Source organism: Garra rufa, chromosome 12 (genome assembly GCF_049309525.1).
Source record: "Garra rufa chromosome 12, GarRuf1.0, whole genome shotgun sequence".
NCBI lineage: Eukaryota > Metazoa > Chordata > Actinopteri > Cypriniformes > Cyprinidae > Garra > Garra rufa.
The window spans coordinates 21,451,257-21,475,925 of record NC_133372.1 but is presented as its reverse complement, the minus strand read 5'-3'; the positions used below and the strand labels follow the sequence as shown (position 1 = coordinate 21,475,925).

The 24,669-nt window shown below is 35.3% G+C and overlaps 3 protein-coding genes across 3 annotated transcripts; 2 read left to right on the top strand and 1 right to left on the bottom strand.

Moving 5' to 3' along the window:
- Positions 1-1,365: 1,365 nt before the first annotated feature.
- On the top strand, positions 1,366-3,551 carry cbx8b (chromobox homolog 8b). Its single transcript, XM_073851794.1, has 5 exons — positions 1,366-1,510; positions 1,626-1,669; positions 1,931-1,996; positions 2,088-2,154; positions 2,399-3,551. Exons 1-5 carry the CDS (start codon positions 1,442-1,444, stop codon positions 3,233-3,235), a joined length of 1,083 nt encoding a protein of 360 aa, XP_073707895.1. The 5' UTR covers positions 1,366-1,441; the 3' UTR covers positions 3,236-3,551.
- An 886-nt stretch (positions 3,552-4,437) lies between these two features.
- Positions 4,438-6,884, bottom strand: c12h17orf67 (chromosome 12 C17orf67 homolog). The gene is made up of 4 exons (XM_073851795.1): positions 6,698-6,884; positions 5,376-5,464; positions 5,023-5,160; positions 4,438-4,697 (listed from the first exon to the last, which is right to left on the bottom strand). The coding sequence occupies exons 1-3, from the start codon at positions 6,747-6,749 to the stop codon at positions 5,044-5,046; spliced, it is 258 nt and encodes an 85-aa protein (XP_073707896.1). The 5' UTR covers positions 6,750-6,884; the 3' UTR covers positions 4,438-4,697; positions 5,023-5,043.
- Positions 6,885-7,183: 299 nt separating this feature from the next.
- On the top strand, positions 7,184-24,251 carry dgke (diacylglycerol kinase, epsilon). Its single transcript, XM_073851792.1, has 12 exons — positions 7,184-8,196; positions 8,434-8,892; positions 14,345-14,501; positions 15,292-15,411; positions 15,551-15,694; positions 15,826-15,983; positions 16,076-16,124; positions 16,324-16,437; positions 16,921-16,992; positions 18,093-18,220; positions 21,420-21,531; positions 22,055-24,251. The coding sequence occupies exons 2-12, from the start codon at positions 8,459-8,461 to the stop codon at positions 22,265-22,267; spliced, it is 1,701 nt and encodes a 566-aa protein (XP_073707893.1). The 5' UTR covers positions 7,184-8,196; positions 8,434-8,458; the 3' UTR covers positions 22,268-24,251.
- Positions 24,252-24,669: the final 418 nt, after the last annotated feature.

Sequence of the window (24,669 nt, the reverse complement as noted above, 5' to 3'; positions counted from 1 at the left end):
TTATATACATACTTTATAATAAAATTAAAATATATATTTAAAAAATAAATAAATAAATAAATAAAGCCAAGTTGTTTGAGCTGTTAATGAAGAAAAAGTCTGGCCTATATAATCGTTGTTAGGGTAAACATTTAAAAGGTTATAGTAGTGCATTTAGTAACTCTTGTTAATGAAAAGTTAATAATTATGAACTGTTCCATTTGCATTAGCTATTGTGCTGTAGTTTTATTTGTTTCGTTGTCTTTAGCAGAAGTTGTTGTTGTCATCTTTGGCCTATTGCAATGTTTAATAGGATACATATCATTCCTTTACATTTTTCAGTAATTAAATTGGGGTATTTTATAAATAAAGTATAAAATATAAATAAAAATATTATTACAATGGCGCTGTTTAATCAATTTTATTTGGATTCTCATTTGGCTTCACTTATACAAAAGTGTCAATCAATTACTTATTTATCATAATTAGTAGTAGTAATAGTTATTTATTTATTTATTCTTTTTTTTTTCTCGAAAGAACCAGTTAGTTGAAGACAAAACCTAAATATTCTACTAATTTTGGGCAAACGTATGGGCTAAATGTAGGCTACCGAATAAAACAAGTATGTGGTCCTTATTTCTTTATCAAAAAAGTAAGAAAAATCTAACACATTTTAGAGAAAACAATGTGGTAAAGTAGATTAGCCAACCGTTTACTTTAAATCATCGGTAAATGTAGCCTACTGACAAATTCAGCCCGTTCTGTTTATTTAACGGCTTTTAGAAAACGTATATAAGACACGAAATGAAACAATTATTTTGTATAAAGTTAGGCTGTTACGGCTCAAATTCAAATCAATATTTATTTCCATCCATGATAAATTTGTCGTGGATAAAGACTTTACGTATGTTGTTGGCGGGATTAGTAAAATAGTCTTGCGAATAGCAGAATATCGATCAGAATAATATGGCATGCATTTTCCTATAATAACAGATGTAACGTTACAGTAGGCTATATCAAAAAACCTATTAACAGAAAAATATTAATGAATTATCCCTGTTTGAGAAAACACAGAATTTTTAGAATTTTTAGCCTTCACGTCCTTGTTCTGCAAAAGGTTTTCCTGAAGGCCTATTTTAGTACTGACGTAACGTTTACGATGAAACGTTAATTATCTGATAGATTCATTCAAGTATTGAGCAGAACTTATTATATTTCTGTCAAGAATGCAGGTATGTCACTAAGAGCAAGCCCCGGCTACTTAGCAACAGTGGAGCCAATGAACGGCCTCCAAATCTTTCCACCTACAAGCGGTGCCAAGGCAACATGTTAAAGAACGTGATGACGTCTGGCTGTGCACGAGAGTATTATGGGCTGTATGGAATTCTGAAGCTAGAGCAGGCGGACAGGACTCGCGCTCAAGGCTAGCTTCGCTGCAAGCTAACGGTAGACGAAGGTAAACATGGAGCTGTCGGCTGTCGGAGAGAGGGTGTTCGCGGCCGAATCAATCATCAAGAGACGAATCCGACGGGTATGTCTTGTGTGAGAGATATCTCGACATTTTTTGCATATACGTGCTAATGTCGTCGTCTCGCGCTAACGAATTATTTTTTTGTGTGTGTGTTTGTGTCTGATGGCACGCGCAGGGTCGAATGGAATATCTCGTGAAATGGAAGGGCTGGTCACCCAAGTGAGTAATACATGCCCATCCTGTCTGTAGTGTCTTGCACTGGTGTTTGGTGACAGTGATGGCTGTCAACCCTGCTAGATATCGCGAGGGGCGTACATCCACTGGCAGGTTAACATGCTGGTTATTACTGCAGACTGGTTTTGGCAGATGGCATGCTGCAACATTAGCTGGCCCTGCTAGCTGGCCGATAGAGCAGTGGTTTAAATGCATTTACAGATTGACAGTCATTACGTGAAACTTTTTTTGTTGTTGTTTTTACAGGTACAGTACTTGGGAACCAGAGGAAAACATCCTAGACTCGCGCCTATTCGTTGCCTTTGAAGAGAGGTAGAAAATAAATAAATAAAGATAAAGAAAAAAACTGTTAGGTGACTGAAAATACAGACGTTTTCACACATGCGCTTGTATTTGAATGCAGGGAGCGCGAGAGAGAAATATTTGGACCCAAGAAAAGAGGACCTAAGCTCAAGACTTTTCTTTTAAAGGTTAATGTCATTCATTTACTAACAAATATATAATAAATAATAGTCTTTTTGGTAAAATTATTTATATTGTGTGTATTAAATATACATATACATATATATCTATATATATTCTCCCACTTAATATTCAAAAAAGTTGTTTGGGTTTGCACTGAAGTTTTTGTCTGTGTAAATAAATAAATACTTTTTATATAAGGGCTACTTTTGTATTGTTTACTAATTTCTTAAATTCATATATTTTTTACAGGCCCAAGCTAAAGAAAAGGCAAAGTCTTACGAATTTAGGAATGACTCAAACAGAGGCATTACATATCCCAGTCCAGAGCCTGTGGTAACCCCTAGAGCGAGAGAGGGACTACGTGCTGTGGTTCCCACAATTTTCCCTCCCAGCACAGTCAACCGAGGTGAGAGTGTAAGGATTCCACCTCCAGAACCAAGGGAACATCGTTCTCCACACTCACCCAGACACAGCACTGATGCATTTACCCTCAACCCAAAAAAGAGAGGACGGAAGCCCAAATTACACTTCACAGATGGCTATACAAGCTCCTTGCATCCAGAGCATTCGAAAAGAGCAGCAGATGAAACCATGGCAAGCATTCCTTCCAAAATGGCAAAGTTAGGTTTGGGAGAAGAGGAAGAGAGATGTTCTGAAATAAGTGGGAGAATTAAGATATCTCACAAGCACATGGATGCTACTTATTCACACAAACAAAACAGAGTTGTTCCAAACAGGAGTACCCAGCATATTTCTCCAGAGTGGAGTTTGCATTCCAGCAGAGTTAGGGCAGACTTACAGGGCCGCAGGACTAATCCACAGACAAGCCACTTTCACCATAAACACCTGAAGCACCTTTCAAAACGAAGAACATTTGAACATGGTGATTCCACCAGCAGACAGCCTTCGCTTATTGCCAAAATTCCAGTGTCACGCATATTTGGAGAGCCAGACGAGGGAGATGCTTGGAGACCCTCCTTCAGCAATGTGGAGAAAGTCATAGTTACTGATGTGACGACAAACTTCCTGACTGTAACAATCAAAGAGAGTAGCACAGATAAAGGCTTCTTTAAAGATATAAGATGATTCTTTACTGCAGCCAGTATGTTCCTTTCCTCTCTCTAGAAGTACTTTATTGTCAAAAAATATTCTGTGTATTGTATAAAAAAATCTTATTCCGTTTTCTGTCACACTGAAATCTGTATTTATTGTGAAATTGCTGCTTTAAGAGATTTGCATGCACTAGACACAGTAAACAAGGCCAGAACTGCGTTCAAATACATACAAGAGTTCTCAGATCATTTGTTGTAAATAAGTATTAATTACAAATTGTTTACCTATAAATATATAAAAGTATTACTTGTCTCCCAGACGAATATTAAAATTCAAACATTTATGTACAGACTAAGAGTTGACATTTTGCACACTAACCGTCATATTTTTTTAGCGTCACATCATTACGTTTTCAGTTCGTGTAATTCTTCAGTTCTTGTAAATCTCATTGATTTTATTTTGTCATTTAATACTGTCAGTTACCTTGTACACTTGTTTTACGGTACAGCTACCTTAACAATTTACACATATGAAAGTGTGAAAATCTAATTTTCTAAACTCAAAAGTAAAATGTAGAATGATGAACAAGTTTCTTTTGTTTCTCTTTACTTCAGCTCAAATTCGTATTCATATATATTTAGTAATGTTAAACGTAGAATTCTACCTATTTTGTAATTGTGAATATCTATGTAATTGTGCGAATAAAAGTTCTTTAATATGGCGGTAAATAGAAAAGCGCACAATATACATTAGATATAATGTAATGTAACCTGTGATAAAAAAACAGCGTAAAATTAATATTTAAATTTAGGCTATGCTTATTCGCATATATTCGCATATATATACAAATGCAAGACGAGATCTGTCGGCGTTTTAAGGAAAAAAGGCTACATTTTAAAGTTCCCAGACATTTAATTTGGTTAAACATTAGTGTACTTATTGATTTAATTTTACAGCATTTTATTTGTTTATTTATTTGGGTTTTGTGATTATTTGTGTGACACGTGACAAAATGTAAACTTTCAGGTTTACACAACACATTTATTGTGCTTTCGATCAATCAGTGTTAGGCCTTCAGATATTACCGTGTAAAGGTCAAACTCTTGTTTATGGACCGTTTGCACACAATCACTGTTTTAAACTTTTAATCTTGTAGTTTCGATTTTACTCATATCATAATGCAACTAAAATACTCCTAAAACCCATAAGTTGAAAAACCACAGTCACAATCAAAATTTAGAGCACAACATTTTAATTTTTGTTAGTCTCTTAGCCTATTCAAAATGCGATTTCGTAATTCGCCTTTATTTTTTATTTAAAAAAACCTAAAGATTATAAGATTTTCCATCCAAGTAAGACATCTAAAATGCGTCTACACTGTTAATAGGTGGGTGTCTTCGTATCCTTGGCCTCCTCGGCATTTCTGCGTCATTTCGCTCTTATTGCAATCCATGGTCTTCATCATATTCGTCGTCGCCGAATTCCTGTCTTCGCCCTGAAAAATAATATCACTTTGAACTGATTTGCACTTACATATGGGTAGACCTTTTTCATGATAAAACCATATTTAACATTTAATATGCCTTCTTTACAAGTCTTGGCAGAACTCAAACAAAAGGTCAGTACAGGGAAGGAAAAAAAAAACATCCCATATGACGTATAGAGTGTGAACAATTAATAATAATCTAATTACTTTCTTCACCTAGCCTAATTCATTTTTATTATAAGGAAAAATGTGAAGGTACAATAATATGTGAAACCATATAGTAAGCTCAAGCATTGCAGTCTTTGCAGATACAAAAGCTGAGGGGTGTCAGAACCTGTGGATCACTGCAGGCCGGTTACACAGGGTAGCCGTAGTTGCGGTCACAGCGAGGGAAGCAGTGAGGGTTCATCCAGTGCTCCATATTGGTCTCTCGAGCCCTCTGTTCCAGCCTCTGCATATGCAGCATGTGTTCCTGAAATACACATGAACTCTGAATTCTAGAGTATTGACATGAAACTAAGTTCACTTATTGATTTGTTAAGAAATTTGTATATATCCAGGACAGAGCAATATTGAGAACAGATGTTTACTATCACAAAGAATTACAGCCAGACTCTCATGCATGATGTTTTCTTAAGCTTTGTTAATAAGTGTGTAAATAAAAGGAGTCGGTTGTTGGCACCCAACCCTCATAGGTTCATCAGGGTGTCCAGGCTTCTGTCTCTTGGTGCGGAGTAGCTGCTTTGCAAAACTCTCCTTAATGATGGGATTTGCATCTAGGACATATACATGCATCAAAATCACCATTTCATACTGTAAATTCATGGTAATGACAACATGATGTATTCATGTGAATACAACTAACTGATTCATTTTTCTTAACTAAAGTGCTACCTATAGTGTAAAAATGTCACAACATTTGATTCATTATGTACATTTTTATGTAAACAAATGAGATTATCAAAACTTTGTCTCCTTAAATATTAACAATTTCTCTTTCTTTCTTTCTTTGTACTACATGCTAATTTTATTTTCTCCATTCTTCCCCAGGCGGCCATTCTGTCCTCTGAACCTTTATTCTTTCAGATTTCCTCGAGTCCTTAGGGGGTCTAATTTGTATGAATTTTGGCCTTTCTCTTTCCCTCTTTCTTCATCTCTCTCCCTCCTTTTTCTCTCTTTCACACAGACAAGCACGCACACACATACACTTCACTCACTTTCTCTCCTGCCTCCCCATTTCAACCCCTCCCTCCCTCCCTTTCCCAGCGCTGTTTCTCTATGGAAGAACACAAAGTGCCCATTCATGAGCGCGTTTCCCCGGGGAGCGCGCCCCTGCGCGCGCGTGACCTGGAGCTCTGACCCGCAAGGGGTATGAAAATGAGCCCGTTACGGTAAACACCGACGTGGCAGATAAACAGCCGAGCAGCGTTTTTTAATAGCAGTTTTTATACGTTTCGCTCATGTTAGCCTAGTCAATACTTAGATAAGGGTGCGGAGGAACGGTAAAATGATCACATAATTTGTTAAACTACTGTGTTCATGTAACATTTTTCAGCAGCTAAAACAATAGGAATAGAAATATAGGCTACAAAGTAGGATAGGAATATATAAAAACTCTTAACATACAAATAAAACGGAAACATCAGGAATCAATAAAAACAACTACGGAAATGTTAAGTTTGCTATTCAATAGCCTGTTATTAGAAATCGTTTAGCAAGTGAAGAAGATTAAAACAATAATAGGTAAAATAATAGGAAAACAACAGCATAATGAAGATAATTTCACAGAAATATACACCAGTTTCTGTCTAGAACTGCAAGAAGACCGAAAAGAAAACAGCTATTTAATTTCAAATGTCACTATGTCCAAATATTCTAAAACGCTCTGATTTTGCATGAAAATGAGTACTGACAAAACAGATCATATGCACACAAACGTCACAACCCACAGTGAGAGGAAAAATAAAAACACATTAATATGCAAATAAAACCCATGGTTTAAGACATACCAGTGCAGAAAGTCAATAAGACCACGCAAAAAAGGCATACCAACAGCTTCATTTTTACTTCAGTCCGTCCTCAGTTCGAAATAACTGCACTTCAGTATTTACCCAACTTATGAGGAGGAGAAACACACGACAACGTCATTTAAAAGTTACCCCCACAGCACCTCTGCTTACAGGCCACTAGATAAGATTACAGCAGAAGACGACTCCTGGCTCCACATCTGGATGAGTCTGTAGTTACAGACATATTCCACAAGATGTCGCCTTTACCTAAACGTAAACGTCAAAATTTAGGCCTATCACCCTGCTACACAATGGTTAAAACCTGATCTGGTTTTGTGGTTGCCAGAAATGTATTGAAAAAATAGACGAGTTTAAAATATATATAAAAAATAATAATAAATATGAAATGACATTTTGTTGTCTGTGTATTACAGTAACTGAAAAAGGCTATCCAAACTACAATAATCTGCTTTGTACCTGACAAGCCCTTATACAGTACATGGCCACATAATAACATGTCACTAAAAAGGGCCTTTTAATTATTATTATCATAGAGATGAATTGACAGTGCACAGATACCCACACAAAACAACTGACAAAATAAAATAAAAAATAGACTAATAGACTGTAATGCAATAAGCATTAGCATAGCCTACTTAACAACATAAAATGTAACATTAACATCTCTGTAACAAAAACAATAAGAAATCTAACTAATTTAATATTTGGGACAAAAAAAGCACCTGTTGGGGCTAAAAGGCACAATAATTAATTGATAATAAATATCTGGCTGACTTTTTCCATTTTCCAACATGACATGGTTAGATTCAGATAGTAAATGTCATGAGCTGGTATCATGAGTTTCGTATAAATACCTGATGCCTTTTACCCCTTGTCTGGAATAAAAGGCACCTTGCCACCTCATACATGTATACGATTTTAAACAAAACAAACCACTTTTATGATTTATTCTTACACAAAATATGTTGCCCCATCCATGATCAATAAAAAAAATGTAGGCTATATATAGGCCTATTTCTGCAGTCCTACATCATGGGAGTAGTGAAAAGCACAAACCTCAGGTCATTTTTCCGGTATTATTACCCATAGCATTCTTAAGGTAACATTACGCTTAATGTCATTTTTTTCCCTCTGTTTCATTATTATACCTCATTTAGCATTTTTCATCCCACTATAGGCTACATGATGCTTAACTGTCATCCTGGGAAGCAGAAACATCGTTACAAATGTTATGGTTCTCATTCTGTCTTACGTATTGTGTTCCTATTGGTCACTGAACATGTTCCGTCATAAACCTACGTCATCATTTCCGTTTCCGTAAACTGAACCAGATGAATCTTGTCAGGTTTTTATCCGCTTTTAGTGTTATTCCAGTTGTTTCCATGCACTTTTAAAATGTGTGGATAACCGAGATGATGACGGGATCTCCCCCTTGAAAACAAAATGTAGAACATATACGTGGATGCATTTGATCTGCTGTAAGTACAATTCGTCTTGCTGTACCAAGTGTTTGACAGCAAGGAGGTGTATACGGTAGCTGTGCTGTCAGTGCGACTCAGGTTTGGTGCATTGCATGGCGATGCGATTATGTGCTGCTCGTATGGGATTAGAAATGGAATGTCGTTGTGGGACGTCAAGACGTCAACACCTTAAATAATGACGATCGCAGGCAATCACTAATTATTTCCATCTGCTCTTACTTGTGCCTTTTAAAGTTCCAGTAAAATTTGAATTGTCGTTATGGAGGAGAGTACTGTGGAGCTGAGGGAGGAGTGGACCTTGCTCCTCTGGACCACGGTTGCTGTTCTGGTCCCAGTGCTCATCACACTGTGGTGCAGCTTCCAGCGTCCCAAACGCAAAGTTCATCTGAAAGATCTGTTCCGAAAGAGCAAACACGGCTGGCACTACACGGACCTGTTCAACAAGCCCACCTACTGCTGCGTGTGTTCTCAGCCCATCCTGCAGGGGGCGTTCTGCGACTGCTGCGGCATCTGTGCGGATGAGCAGTGCATACGGAGGGCAGATCGCATCCTCTCATGTAAGGAGATCATGACCCAGAGCCAGACAGATGGGAGGTTTTACCATCAGTGGGTCAGGGGAAATGTGCCTCTCGCCAGCTACTGTGCCGAGTGCAAACAACAGTGCGGGACTCAACCTAAACTCTGCGATTACAGGTATTTTAACACTTTCTTTCTTTTTTTCTTATTCTTTCTTAATAGATATAACTAGCCTGGAAAAAATCCAGGCCCTAATCTATTAAGATTAAGAGTCTGGCATCGAGCAATGAAAAGGACCTAACTCGAGGGGCGGCACCAAGCATGCATTTGAAAATCTCGCTGCACGCAATTGGATAACGCCACGACCAATCACAACAATACAGCCCCATATGCTTAGCTACCAGCGGAGCTAACTGATAGATTTAACTCTGGTAATGGTTTGCGCATGGGTCTGAGCACTCAGCTGGAGTAGCAATTTTGAAAAGTAGGTTTTCAGGGGATGTCTTATATTCTGATGCAGACACTCATGGTCATTATATTCTTTTAGTTGCAAAGATTGATCTTTTGTCAGTAATTCTAGTAAATGTGTATGGGTACAACTCTAAAAGTGAAAATGATGACTTGTTTGATACTTTAGAATTTCGCTTAAAACATTGTTTATCTAAATTCCCCAATTCACTTATATTAATTGGAGGTGATTTTAACATTACTTTGGACAATTCCCTTGACAGATGGCCTCCTCGTGCTCCTACTTCTTCCAATACCACACTTAAGGCCTTTATGCTGAAATTTGATATAAAAGACATTTGGAGGGAGAAATTCCCTAACTTAAAGTCTTTTACATGGAACAATAAGGCATGTACTGCCATGTCTCGTATTGATTATTGGCTGGCTTCTTGTAGCTTGCAGAAAGAATACATTTCAATCAACATTCTTCCTATGCCTCTGACAGACCATAAAGCAGTTTCTATTAATGTTGGCCTACAACCTTTTTCCAACAACCTTAATAACTCATACTGGAAACTTAATAATTCAATTCTGGACAACGAATCTGTTAAGATGACCATTCGCAGTTTGATTGCACATTATTGGAATTTAGCTCAACTAAGTAATGATTATTGTAATAACTGGGAATTATTAAAGTTTGAAATAGGTACATTTTTAAGAAATTATGGAAGTGGATTAGCTAAAGCCAGAAAATATGAAGAAGAAAATATAATTTCAAAGATTACAGCTTTCACTCAAAGATCTCCCCCTATTTTCTCAGAGAGTGAGAAAATAGAACTGATTACTCTTCAAAATCACCTAGATGATATTTATAAAAGGAAAGCAGAGGGGGCTTTCATTAGATCTAGACAAAGATGGCTGGAGAAGGGTGAACAAAACTTGGCTTATTTTTTTCAACTAGAGAAAAGTCATTCAAAAAATACAATTTCACATCTGAATATTAACGGTATTTTAACTCATGACCCAAGATCCATTGCTGGTTATTGTTCGTCTTTTTATAGCTCTCTTTATGAATCTAGGTTTAATGAAAAGGATACATCTGATTTCTTAGATAGCCTTACTAATACCCAATCTATAAGTGAAGACAAAAAAGTACTGTGTGATAATTCTATATGTATAGAGGAAGTCTTACTTGCTATTAAGGAACTTAAGTTAAATAAATCTCCTGGTGTGGATGGATTAACTTCTGAATTCTATAAATCTTTTTCTGAAGAACTTGCTCCCTTTCTCTTAAAACTTTTTTCTCAGAGTATAGAACTTGAAAAGCTTCCACCCACCCTCACACAAGGCTTAATTACCTTAATACCCAAGCCGAAAAAAGACACTTTATTATTAGACAATTGGCGACCAATTTGTTTGCTTAATATTGATTATAAAATTTTAGCCTCTATATTTTCTGTTAGAATTAAAAAGACATTAGACTTAATTATTGATGATACACAATCGGGTTTCATGAGGAACAGACATATTTCAAATAATATTCGTTTCGTTTTAGATCTCATTGATTATCCCCACCTATATTCTGATGAGAGCTTCATTCTTTTTAGACTTCCATAAGGCATTTGATACTGTTGAACATAATTTTTTTGGCCCTTGAAAAATTTGGTTTCGGTAATTATTTCATTAAAACTATTAAAACTTTGTACTCCAATGGTAACTGTTCAATCAAACTGCGTGCTGGTACTTCTCCCAGATTTAATCTTAATCATGGTATCAGACAGGGATGCCCTATTTCTCCCTACCTGTTCTTACTGTGTTCACAACTACTTGCTGATTTTGTAAAACAGAGCACTTTAAGAGGAATTACAGTTGCAGATAACATCATCACTATAAGCCAATTAGCAGATGATACCACTCTTTTCTTGAAAGATGCAGGGGAAATACCCAAAGCTATTAATATTATCCATATATTCTCTAAAGCTTCAGGTCTTCACCTGAATGTTAATAAGTGTGAATTAATGTCTCTTAAGCAATGCTATTTACCATCTATTTGTGGTATTCCTTTAAAAAATGAAGTCACATATTTAGGAATAAAGATTGTAAAAGATGAAGAGAGAAGATGCGAGCTAAATTTCTCCCCTATTATTGGTAAGACAAAGAAAAAGTTAAATCATTGGTTACTAAGAGACTTGTCTTTGAGGGGGAGAGTTCTGGTTACAAAAGCAGAGGGCTTCAAAATCTCAAGGCTTACTTATACAGCTTACTTATACAGCTCTCTCTCTAGCAGTCAACAATAATATTTGCAAGTCTATTGATAATATGCTTTTCAATTTTTTATGGAAAAATAAAACCCATTATATTAAGAAATCTGTAGTTATGAACACAACTGAAAATGGAGGTTTAAACTTTTTAGATTTTACCACTCTTAATTACACTTTTAAAGTTAACTGGATCAAACAATTTTTAAAAAACCAACTAGTATATGGAACATTATTCCTCACTATATTTTTTCACAGGTTGGAGGTCTTCATTTTTTTTTTTTTTTTTTGCTTTGTAACTACAGCATTCCTAAACTTCCGTTAAACCGTTAATGTGATCCAATTTTCACAAACAAATGCTTCTCTCCTGGAACTTAATCTATAAACATAACTTCTCACCTAATAGATGTTTTATATGGAATAACAAACATATTCTATATAAATCTAAAACACTGTTTTTTGAAAATTGGTTTTCTAATGATATAGTTTTGGTGAGCCAACTTTTCAATCAAGAAGGTCTTCTGTTAACCTATTCTGAATTTTTGTCTAAATTTAAAATCCCAATCACTCCTAAAGAATATGCTGTAGTTATGGATGCTGTCCCCTCTGGGTTAAAATACTTTGTAAAAATACATGCCCACAACTTCTCTGCAATCCTTAGATCCTGTTAACACTGCTGTTGGTCGAGTTTGTTTCTCTTCTTCCTCTGTTAAACACAATAATCGACAGGTTCGGGCCCTTTTTCAAAGGGATGTTGTCTCTAGACCTCCTATTGTAACTTTCTGGAATAGCTGTGTTGATGGTTTGATACGGTATAAAATCTGGAAACTACCTCTTAAATATTTAATCACAAATAAAGTAAAGGAAATTTCTTTCAAACTAATTTATAAATATTACCCCACTAACTATTTCCTTGTAAACCGATTTAACTGTGATATTGATACACTATGTACATTTTGTGGTCAACATACAGAAACATTTTTTCATTTATTTTGGAGTTGTCCTTACTCAACCAATTTTTGGTCAGATTTCTGCATATTTGTAAGAGATTATATCATGCCCAGCTTTCAACTTTGTCTTGAAAATATTTTGTTTGTTTTTTTCACTTAGGACAGGTCATTTCATAAGGAATTTTATTTGATTAATCTGTTACTGTTGTTGGCTAAGTTCAGTATACATAAATGAAAGTTTGGCAACTATAAACCACTGTTTCTCATTCTGAAATCAGAAGTAAAGCAATACCTAAAATCTATTTACAATCTGTTGAACAAGAACGCTGTCAAGTGTATTAATGTATGTAAACATTTTCATGTTTTTATATAATTATTTTGAATGTATTTATTTACTTTATTTAGTTTTCTTTTTCAGTTTATTTATAATTTTGTATCCTTTTTCCCTGTTTACCCCCTGGCTACTGTAAAATTGCTGAATTTGAGCTAATAAAAAAAAAAAAAAAAAAAAAAAAAGTGGAAACATGTAAAAAAAAAAAAAAAAAAGATTTAACTCTTGCCGTATCCAGTCGGCAAAACAGCAAAAACGCCCTTGCAAAGGAACGATTCGAGCGCAGTTTTCTGTTCCTCTTTTATATGAAAAGCCAAGTCTAACTCGTTCATTGTAGCGGCCAAAGCCGTTTCAAACAACTGGTGTTCTTCTGTAGCCAGCTTTCAATGTTTACTAAATGATTCCGGACGACGCAACGCTGTCGTCATCAGTTTAGCTCGCCTCTGGCCCGCCTACATCAGATACACCGATTTGATTGGTTCCCAGAACTGCTTACGTAATGCAGTAACATGCATCATTGCTCGATGCCAGAGTGTCTTGCAGAGACAATTCAAATTGTGCTCTCGCCAGACCTCTGGATTTCCAGGGTAAGATATAACAGAAAAAACACAAATTATGGTGTAAAATACCCTACATCAAGATCTAAAACAGTGGTCATAGGCCTATATAATGTCAGATATATAAAACTTGTACCACAGTTTTGAACAAAAATTAATAAGATATTATTAATATTACAACATAATACAACAACTGCACTTTCACATGGTCAACTTTCAAGGTTTCAAAATCTTCAAGGTTTAATTAACTGAACTGTTCATTAAACTTTGAAGATTTTGAAACCTTGAAAGTGAAAATAAGTAAGAATCAATTTGAGTGTTGAGGAGAGAACAAGCCTAACAAAAAGATTTCTAATAGATTTCTAATAACCTTTTAAGTTGAGAAAGAAAATATAAATAAACAATCAAAAGCTACCTGGACCATCTCTAACTATAAAAAAACAACAAAAACTATTTAGAAAAGAACTGATGCGCACCTTCCTAGATCTTCTATGGTTTTTAACAATATTTATGAAAGTCAAAATCAATATTTACAAGAAATACAGCATTTTTACATCCATAAAACTTACCACAAAAAGAATGGCAAAAACGTAGACACTGTGCTATAGCAGCAGAGAGAACACAGCCTGGAACATAACTTGAAAGCATCTGTTGTTGAGGCAGTGCCACTTTAAAATACGTCACTGACTGTTGAACAAACAAAGCAAACCAGAAGTCATGTCCTTCTTCATTTGTTTAATCTTTCCAAAGCATGGTTTGATTAAAAAGTCAGTAATCCCCGTAATCCACCTCTTACGTGTGATCCAGGGCCAGGTTCTTCTACCTCAGTGTCAAAGGTAGCGCTTAACTGGTGCCAGAATCAAAAGAAGTACTGATTTAAAATCATTTTAAAATAATTTATTCCATTATTTAATGATTTATTAAGAATATATTATGTGCAAAACAAATCTTACTATGAGGTTTACAATAGATGCTTTGCAGTCATTACAGTGCATTCAGTGTGTCCATTTCAGTGCTATATAACAAGCTACCAGTTCTAAGTGCCCTCACTCACATTTTGCTGTATTTATTTGGAAATATATATAGGTGTGTATGGTGTCAGACCACAGTCCACGATGACTGCCTGTCTAGTCTGAATGATGACCTCTGTGATCTTGGGGAGTTTCGCTCTGTTATCATACCTCCATATTACCTCTATCAAGTCAACAAGCTCCGCCGAAGACACCCTGATGAGTACAGCAAGGTGAGGATCCGTCCATAAACAAACATCTCATCTTTTTCAAAAGCTGGACACAGTGGCTGGTTTGTCATGAGTTGAGAAATCAAATTCTTCTTTAAACATATGAAACCAAGCTCAGGGCTCGCAATATCGTAAAATTAATGTCCTAAAACGGGACATAAAAAGCTTAGTTGAATTGTTTTTTTAAGTCTTGCAGATACCCTGTGAATAGTGACATAAAATTCATTCCTTGTTTTTTTTTTTTTTTTTTTTTTTTGATATGTGTGTTTTGAAAAAGTTTTTGATTGACATTCCTAGCCAATTTTCTGTATTGTTTTTTTAATTAATTTTGGCTACTAAAATCTTAAGAGTGCCTGCCCAAAGGACTGCCAGGGATTTTGAAATTTTGCAAGCCCTGAAGCTGCCAAAATTTTCTAAAATCCTGATTGAATGAATGAGTTGTAGTGGTTTAAATTGTTACTTCATTTATACAGTTTTTTAATAATCTCTTGTGCTGTTTTAAAAATAATCATACAGCTAGCCTTTCATTCAAAATCTGCTGTTGTGCCTGTATTATCATTAAATCTGTAATCAAATTGTGATGAATGAAAATATGTGATCAAATCAGATTGTAGAAAACAAGAAGTGTGGTTTATTTTACATACTTAATAAAAAATTATAAACAAAGTTTTGAAGTTAAAATTTGTAGAAAATAGAACCAAATCTATATAAATCATCCCTCAGGTGCTGATGAACATAATGCAAGTAACCTGGTTGACTTAATAGTTAATGTTTTTTTGTTGTATGCATGCAGCTTGCTGCAGTTTGTGGAAGTGGCTGGACTCCTGTTCTGGTCTTGGCAAACACAAGAAGTGGCAACAACATGGGGGAAGTTTTGCTGGGAGAATTTCGTACCCTCCTGAACCCAGTGCAGGTGTCATTTGACTTTGTGCTTTCATTCACATATTCAGCCAGGCTCACTCTGTTTCCATGCACTCTTGTCTCTTTTTATTTTGTTTAAATGATAGATCACATTCTTCCTACCATCTAATATAATTTTTTGTTTCTTCCAGGTGTTTGATCTCTCTGAGCTGCCCCCCTCTAAAGCCCTACAGCTGTGTACTCTTCTGCCCCCTGGCAGCGTGCGTGTTCTGGTGTGTGGGGGAGATGGCACAGTAGGCTGGGTTCTGGATGCCATTGATACCATGAAGCTAAAGGTGAGAGCTGAGGAGCCGAATAGTTGAGTGGGCTTGAAAACGTAATACATTATATTGAATTTGTTATTATATTGTTGTTTCTTGGGTTATTAAAATATTGTCTGTGTTTGTCTGTCTCTCATTATGTATAGGGTCAGGATCAGTTTATCCCTCTTGTGAATATCCTGCCATTGGGCACAGGCAATGATTTATCAAACTCTTTAGGATGGGGAGCAGGATATGCTGGAGAGATCCCAGTAGAACAGGTGCTTAGGAATGTTCTAGAGGCTGAGGTAGTCAAGATGGACAGGTGAGACCCTGGCTGTGCTGTAAAGTCTTGTATTATGAGGGATGGCTTTTGTCATTTAAATTAGTTTTGTATATCTGCTGTGAATGTTTTAGGTGGAAAGTTCAAGTTGTCTCCAAAGGAAACTATTTTCGTAAGCCAAAGGTCAGTACATATGATATATGATCGACCAGTAGGAGGATGTACCCCAAAATGCAAATTATTTGTATGCTAAGCAATTTTTAACAACCAATTTATTAGCATAAAATTCCATGACATACAGTATTTGTTAAATCAAGCATGACATGTTCAATTCATGAAGAAAACAGATTAATATTTTAGCTTAAGGTTGTTTTCTCGCCAGGTGTTGTCCATGAATAATTATTTCTCAGTGGGTCCTGATGCTCTCATGGCACTGAACTTCCATGCGCACAGAGAGAAAACGCCCTCTTTTTTCTCCAGCCGAATCATCAATAAGGTCCGTCTTTTAATTTTTCATTTCAGCGGAAAATTTAATCAAAAAAGCATCTAAGATTGTTCCTATATGGCAAGAATGTTTATTGTGTGATAAACTGCATATTTCAATGTGAAAACATTTAGATCTATAAAGCTATCTAAATACCTTTATTTAACTTTAAGTTTGCTTAGTTTACTTTTTCAAAATAATTTATTGATTGTACAGACTGTATATAACTGAGAAAATGCCATGATTTTGGAGTTCATTTATACATCCATAGTTATAATATAATCTTCTCACCTCGTAGCAGCAAAATTGTTTTGCAATAAAACAGTTCACTTCACTGTACAGTTCACTGTACCTAAAAAAAAGTACCTACTACTAGTTGGCCTATTACACAATTTGTCCTGTATTAGCGCAATACTAGTTTCCCCTGTTTCATTAAAAACAGAAGTGTTTTGTAAATACATGGCTAATAGTGCTGACGTTTGTCTTTTCTCACAGGCAGTGTACTTCCTCTATGGTACCAAAGATTGTTTAGTGCAAGAATGTAAAGATCTGGATAAGAGGATTGAGGTAAATATTTAAATTTGCTTACTAAGGCAAGTGCTTCAAGGACATAGTGTTTTCTGATTGTTTCCTTTGTTGTCGTCATCATATGATTAGTGTGTTCTCTGGGAGTTTTAGGCTTGACATGAACTTCCTGCTTCATTACTGTGGTGTCTCAATAATGATATAATGATGATTAATGCTGTTTCAGAACTCTATTAGAAAGCAATAATAGAAATGCATACGTTGTCTCTTTTCGAATATACTACACAACTTTTGAAATCTGAACAAATTTTAAAACCACTTTGTAAACGGTCACAGAGGAAAACCAGCCATCATACACTAAACAACTGAGGATCATACACTACCAGACATTAAAGTTGTTCTTGTTGCTAGGAGACATGTGACAAATGAAAACAATATGTGTTCTACAGTCAGCTCAAAATATCAAACATGTTTGATATCCTTGATGGAATTGTAGTTTGATGCTATAAAGTTGTAGTTTGTGACCATCATACACTATACAGTATTCTGTAAAATCAAACTCAAATCTGCAGACTGGCTCTGACTTTCAGCAACTAGCGTCAACTTAGAATTACAAACGAATAAAAAGTGTTAAAAAAATTACTTTTGGTTACTGATTCCTGGTGCTTATGTAAGAACAGGTTTTACTTTCTTTACAGCTGCATTGTAATTTCTGCACCACTAGCAGCACCAAATGGATTTTTTTAAACAGGTTTCCCAAATATTGCCTTATCTACCATTGTTCATACAGACCTAATCCAAATGTCATGAGACAGAAGCTGATATCAGTAGACCCTGCAATGTTGAAAGCACTGCAGTGTTTACAATCTACTAATATACATTTTTTTTGTGTTTATAAACATGAAATAGGTATAATAAGTATTTTAAAATTAAGAAGCTGAACACAAAATGCAGTTTTTGAGATAGTAGTCACCTCATTAACATGCTGTAGCCACTAAACAACAGCATAAACTGCAAGAAATCATGTTTCCAATATATGTTACTATAAGTTTATAGTTTCTCTTTATTTCCACACCTATCCACACAATGTCTGGCATGATTATAGTTTTAATAATCATGAATGCTTACTTTTGTCTCTTTAGTTGGAGCTGGATGGAGAGCAAGTAACTTTGCCCAGTCTGGAAGGGATAATAGTGTGCAATATTGGCTACTGGGGCGGTGGCTGTAGACTTTGGGAGGGAATGGGAGATGAGCCCTATCCACCAACACGGTGAGAATCCAGATACCACTATATCTGCTATACGCTTATATACTCTACTATACTATACTCTACTATACAGACATATACATAGATTTTGAAATTGAATTAGAATTGAATTTAAATAAAACTTCATACCTGTAAATCTTGATCAGAGTAGGATGACCTTTGAAAATTCCCTCTATTTAAAGGGGTCATATGATATTGCTAAAAAGAGCATTGTTTTTTGTATTTGTTGTAATTTAATGCGTTTATGCAGTTTGAGGTTCAAAAACATTATTTCCACATACTGTACATGATTGTTGCTCCTCTCTGCCCCGCCTTTCTGAAACGCTTCGATTTTTACAAAACTCATCGTTGATGGAAACTGAGGTGTTCTCTGATTGGCCAGCTATCCAGTGGGGACATGATTAAAATGATTAAAATGACTCATACTGTCTCTTTACACGTTGCGTTGCGCTGCGTTGCACTGTGCCGCATAAACATAACACCATGGGCCCGTTTCAATAAGGAGGTTCAACCAACTCTGAGTTTAAACTTGAACTGTGAGTTGCGTTACCCTGAGATGGGAAACTCAGAGTTTTCGGTTTCAGAACAGCTGAACTGAGTTAGTTCAGTCCACTCTGAGTAGGTTGACTCTGGGTTTAGCACGTGAACCCCGACTATGAAAAGCCCTGATCAATGGAGCTCCGAAATTATGATTCACCATGGCAACAGCTCCCCCCAAAAAGACGTCTGCATACTTTGAGTCAATGCTTAACTTTTTTTCTTAATCACTGTTATAATATCACAGAAAAAAACTGCAGAACGGTAGGTTATTGAACTAATATTAATTTTCATGGTATCCCACAGGCAAAGGAAAAAAAAGAAAGAAAAAAAAACAGAAATAAAACGGCTATAAAAACACAATCAATCAGGTAATAGTCTAATGCTCTTTTCACATAATTAAATACTCTCTAATCTAAATGGTTGCATTTCTCAATTAGAGTAATGAAATTAACATTTGACTTTATTCAGCCAACAGAAAGAAGGCTTGCAAAATAATACAGATGAAATGAAGATGGCCACAATACCAAGTATTAGAAGAATATTAAAATCCAACATGAAAAAGAATAATGTTTCTCATAAAGAGTGTTAGAGTAAGGCACACTTTTTTTTTACCACTCTACAAATGCTGCACAAATGTGCTCTACATCCCTGCTGTTAAATAGAAAACTACCATTTAAAAATGCTACTGCTCAAATAAATACATGCAGCATGCACTTGGATATTGCAAAAAAAAAAAACATCTAAATAATCCTGTATATATTAATAAAATAATCCTATGTATAAAAGGTCATGCCGTTATTGTGTTTGCATGTCTGCATTAATGTGTCTGCATGATGAAAATATGTGTAATGAATGAATGCACCTGCACTGCAAAAATGCTGTTTCCGATCAAAATAGCTAAATATTCTTAAAGGAGTAGCTCACTTTCAGAACGAAAATTTAAAGATAATGTACTCACCCCTTTGTCATCCGAGATGTTTATGTCTTTCTTTCTTCAGTCGTAAGGAAATTGTGTTTTCTGAGTAAAACGTTTCAGGATTTCTCTCCATATAATGGACTTCTATGGTGCCCCCAAGTTTGAACTTCCAAAATGCAGCTCCAACGGGCTCTAAACCATCACAGCTGAGGAAAAAAGGGGCTTATCTAGCAAAATTATGGGTTATTTTCTAAAAAAATTACAATTTATATCCTTTTCAACCTTAAATGCTCACCTTGTTTAGCTCGGCAAGACGAGCGTTTGAGATTAAAAAGTATATAAATTGTAAATGTTTTTAGAAAATAACCGATCGTTTCGCTAGATAAGACTCTTCTTCTTCAGGTGGGGTCATTTAGAGCCCTTTGAAGCTGCATTTAAACTACATTTTGGAAGTTCAAACTCGGGAAGTCCACTATATGAAGAGAAATCCTGAAATGTTTTCCTCAAAAAACACCATTTCTTTATGACTCAAGAAAGAAAGACATGAACATCTTGGATGACAAGGGGGTGAGTACATTATCTGTAATTTTTTGTTCTGAAAGTGAACTACTCCTTTAAAACAAGATGCATTTTTTACATAAGAAAAAATTATATTAGGTATTTAGTCATTTAAGTATATTTTTCTTATTTTTTCAAATTATCTGCGCATGGGGTAAGAACAACAATAATCTTGTTTCCATTTGCATTAAGATTATTTTTCTTGTTTTAAGTAAAATTCACTAAATTTACATTCCGAAACACTCACTAAAAATAATTTTTGCAGCGTAAATGAATGAATGAATGAGGTATTTAAACATCACTTACACTTTAAAAAGGGGGAGGAGACCATAAGAAACTCTGGGTTTACCGAAGAAAACCTGCTCCTGACCAGGTTAGGTTCACAGAGTAAGTTACCAAGGTAACTGACTCTGAGTATAAGTTACCTTTCTTTCAGAAACAGGCTTGACTTACCCTGCTTTCTCAGGTTTGACAAACCTCCCATTCTGAAACGGAAAACCCAGAGTTTCCCTCATTTCAGGGTTGACATACTCAGAGTTTTTACTTAACCTCCTTTCTGAAACGGGCCCCATGTCTGCATCTGTGATCATAGAACGAGAAACATCAAGCACTACTCTACACTGCTCAAAACCCGTGTTTAAATAGTCAGTACTGAATTCTTTAAATATACAGGCCATCAGTAAAAAGCACAAGCTGTCCTTGCAACATTGGAATTGCCCCACTTTATAGCCTTAACCCTTTGTGTACAGCTGGCATTGTAAGATGGAAACAATCCTGTTGTAAATATAACTTAACCACTGATTTCTAGTTGTGTCCTTATTTGAAAGGCAAAACAAAGCACTTTCGCTTTCGCAATGAAACACACTGTCTCCACAACATGGCGGCTGCAACACTACTACAAAAGTTACGCCTTATTTGTTTCCATAAACGGGCAGTCTTACGCTAATCTACTCACCCCATGACGTGGACAAGTGGGGGCGTTTTTGAATGAGCCATTTTAGGGAGGTGTGGCTGAGTCTTAACTTTTATATTAAATATCTCCTTGGTTTTGAGACTTTAAGATTTGCAACTTTACAAATCTTATCTATGCGCGAACAGCTTGTAACCCTCCAAAGACAAAGGAAAACAAGAAACTGCATCATACGACCCCTTTAATTAATATTTTCTTTGTCTTTTTTCTTTCTTTAGTGTTGATGATGGTTTATTAGAGGTTATGGGGGTGTATGGATCATTCCACTGTGCACAGATCCAGGTGAAACTGGCCAATCCAGTGAGGCTGGGACAGGCACATACAGTACGGGTAAGACATGTTCTTTACTCATACAGCTTAAATGGTTCTTAAGTGTGAGTCACTACAGCATCTCTACTTTAGGGTGTGTCTATAGCAAGTTTGTTCAATCTTTTTTTTTTTTTTTTTTTTTTTTAGTACACAGTCAATATAATCATGTAAATGGGTAGTTGATAGTAGGCAGTAAAAAATGCTTATTTTGTAAAAGAAAACTTTTGAAGACGAAATTCATATTTTTATGTAGTGTGAAGTGAAAATATAAATGGTCACAACATGATGTGACAGCAAAAATGAAGAAAAAACTCTTAATAATGTGTATGAATATCATGACAGAGATTTATCTTTATTGTTAGACTATTATTTTACTATAGTGTGATTTATTTAATATGAAATTATAATTAACATAATTCTTCCCCATGACTTGTTAGACAATTTTAATACAAATTTTGACAACAAGACAGAAAATTATACTCTTTTAGGATGAGTGATATTTATATCTCCCATTTTGCAATACTCCTTTGCTTTTTTGTGGTAGCTGGTATTGAAGAGTTCACGGATGCCAATGCAGGTGGATGGAGAACCGTGGGCGCAGGGTCCATGCACCATCACCATTACCCATAAGACAGAAGCCCTTATGCTATACCACAGTGCAGAACAGACAGATGATGATTCCAGCGCCTCAGAGGCTGAAGAACCCTCAGCCGATCACATTGACACAGCAAGCAACACACGGCAAACAGTGTCTTAGTAAGGCAGAGTCTTAGTAGGGCTGTAATCACTGTTTGTCTGTGCTATTTCCATCCCAGAAAGTGGCATAGCATGAAAGGAAGACACCCTGATGTGACAAATGTCTGACGTCATAAACGTAAATGTACATAATGTGCATGTGCTGCTCTAGTAATAACATCTGCAGTGGTTATTTCTGAGAGTGTAAAAGCCCCTTTCTCTCTCAAGCACAGCTCCTGCTGTTCGCAAACTGTCCACACGATGTCTGTCTCTGTTGAAACATAGGTTTTGTAGATTTGTGTGCATAATTTTTTTTTTTCTCCTAGGGAGTGTTACCTGGAAGCTCTAAGCAGTGGCTCAGGTTTTAGCCATTTAGTCCACAGTGGATTCGTATTTAGCTGTAAGCAGAGCTCAGGCAATCATTAAAAAAAAAATCAGTCAAATGGAGAATGTTCCAAAGCAAGCTGCTTAGACACATGTTTTGCACTGATCTTGAGTGCCATAGGTATGTGAATATACAACTCACTGCATAAATCTTGTATTTGAGTTGTATAATTTAAGCTGTGCAATAATTTTGTTTAGGTCTTTATGTTTTGTTACTCCTTTCGTGAAACACCTTTGCACTGCTTGAATTTAAAGTAGATTGTGAATGAATGTGCCATTGATGTCTTATTATTTTGCAACTGTTCCACTTGTGTTACTGGGTTTGTTTTTGAAATGGCAGTAGTATGTTTCAGAGCACTGGATTTGCATACAATTCTTTATTTTGTTGTTTGCATATGCTGATTATCAGGCATTTTTATTGTGTTTTATTCATTATTCATTTTCTCCTCTTTTCCATAGAGATTTGTTACATTTTTATTCATCCTGCTTGAGTAAAATTGACCTTGCTTAGAATATAACCACCTTAATAGGCTTTCTGAGTGTTTTCTTTAGTCTGACTTGGTTTCAGTGCAATTGTAGCCATAGGAACAGTAATGTTCTTGAAAAACTAAGCCAGGATAGAAAAGGAAAAACAGCTTTAGGAGTGGTAATATGTAATGTCATACTTTTTATGTAATCTATGGCTTTCCTATTAGTAAAGCACATGACATTCTCTCCCTAAACTAGTGTCACCTCTTTTTGCAGGAGTTGCACATATTATCCATTAGAACCTTGTTTGAGAAATCTGATGTAATGTATTTAAGTAGTTTATCATTTGGTTTATTTTTTTCCGTAGTTAATTTCATTAAGTGATTTTTTTCTGAAACAATCTTACAGATTCTTAAAGAGAACTGTATTCTAAATGGCAGCCGTTTTTCATACATTATTGTGAAGGAGATTTTGATAGTTTTTTTGGACGCTAAAAGGTTTACAAGAGTGTTACCAAAATACTCTATAAGGTATATGTCCTTTTTCCTCAGCAAAGACTGAATATTTTTCCGTTAAAATATCATCATCAGTTGTATATCAAAATGTAGACTGCTGTATTAGTCCTTAAAGCAGGTAATGTCTGAAAACTTGAGAATGCTTCTATACATGGAGCAAGGATAGAATCAAAATTTTAATATATATATATATATATATTTTTTTTGTCATGATTTTTTTTTTCCATTATGTTTATATGTATATTATATGTAATTGCTCTTTCTCCTTTTTTCCTTAAGACACCTGTCCTGTTCCTAAAATGTTTCACATACTCCAAACGTGTCCATGGGAATACAGATAGTTGATCATTTTAATTCTTTAGAAGTGTTAAATGAAATGGGATTCTCTATATTAAAGGTTGAAATATTTTGCACTGACCTCTGTATGCTAGAAACATGACACGTGATTATACCCATGGCTTATGTCTTGTTTTTCAAACGCAAATGAAGCCTAGTTTTTATCTGACAGTTTATTAGCTGTTCCTGCATTGTTTAATGTGTAACTAGGCTTGTTTGTATGTGCCCAGATAGCATACTAACATATATTACAATCTGAAGATGATTCAGCTAAATAATTTAATTAAATTAGAACATAAAGAATACTTGGTCAAAGATGTGGTTTATTTTTTATTATTGTTTTTGACATTTTTATTGTTTTTATTTTTACACTGAAAACAATATGAGCTGCACAAATTAACAATCACCATTACAGAACCCATAACAATTTCACAAATGTGATCATTACAACAGAAGATGAGAAAGAAAGAATAATATATATATATATATATATATATATATAATATATTTATTCTTATGAGACATGGACATGTCATGCCTTTATAGGTAACATTCATTGGTATCATTATGAAAAATGTGAAATATATTTTTTAATGTAGATTTTTTAAATAACATTCAGTTACTCTATGTATCAACCAAAATTGTAATATTGCAAAAAGCAAACAATAAACGCCTTACCACTAAACTAAACTCTATGCTATATTTTTAATTGATATATTTC

Excerpts from the sequence above, each read along its gene's own strand:
- cbx8b (XM_073851794.1), top strand. The coding sequence starts at position 1,442 with ATGGAGCTGTCGGCTGTCGGAGAGAGGGTGTTCGCGGCCGAATCAATC. Across the intron at positions 1,670-1,930 it reads TGGAAGGGCTGGTCACCCAA|GTACAGTACTTGGGAACCAG; the intron begins GTGAGTAATACA and ends TTGTTTTTACAG. Across the intron at positions 1,997-2,087 it reads TTCGTTGCCTTTGAAGAGAG|GGAGCGCGAGAGAGAAATAT; the intron begins GTAGAAAATAAA and ends ATTTGAATGCAG.
- dgke (XM_073851792.1), top strand. The coding sequence starts at position 8,459 with ATGGAGGAGAGTACTGTGGAGCTGAGGGAGGAGTGGACCTTGCTCCTC. Across the intron at positions 15,984-16,075 it reads GAGGTAGTCAAGATGGACAG|GTGGAAAGTTCAAGTTGTCT; the intron begins GTGAGACCCTGG and ends TGAATGTTTTAG. Across the intron at positions 16,125-16,323 it reads ACTATTTTCGTAAGCCAAAG|GTGTTGTCCATGAATAATTA; the intron begins GTCAGTACATAT and ends TTTTCTCGCCAG.
- c12h17orf67 (XM_073851795.1), bottom strand. The coding sequence starts at position 6,749 with ATGAAGCTGTTGGTATGCCTTTTTTGCGTGGTCTTATTGACTTTCTGC. Across the intron at positions 5,465-6,697 it reads CTTATTGACTTTCTGCACTG|ATGCAAATCCCATCATTAAG; the intron begins GTATGTCTTAAA and ends TATATGTCCTAG. Across the intron at positions 5,161-5,375 it reads ACCCTGATGAACCTATGAGG|GAACACATGCTGCATATGCA; the intron begins GTTGGGTGCCAA and ends TGTGTATTTCAG.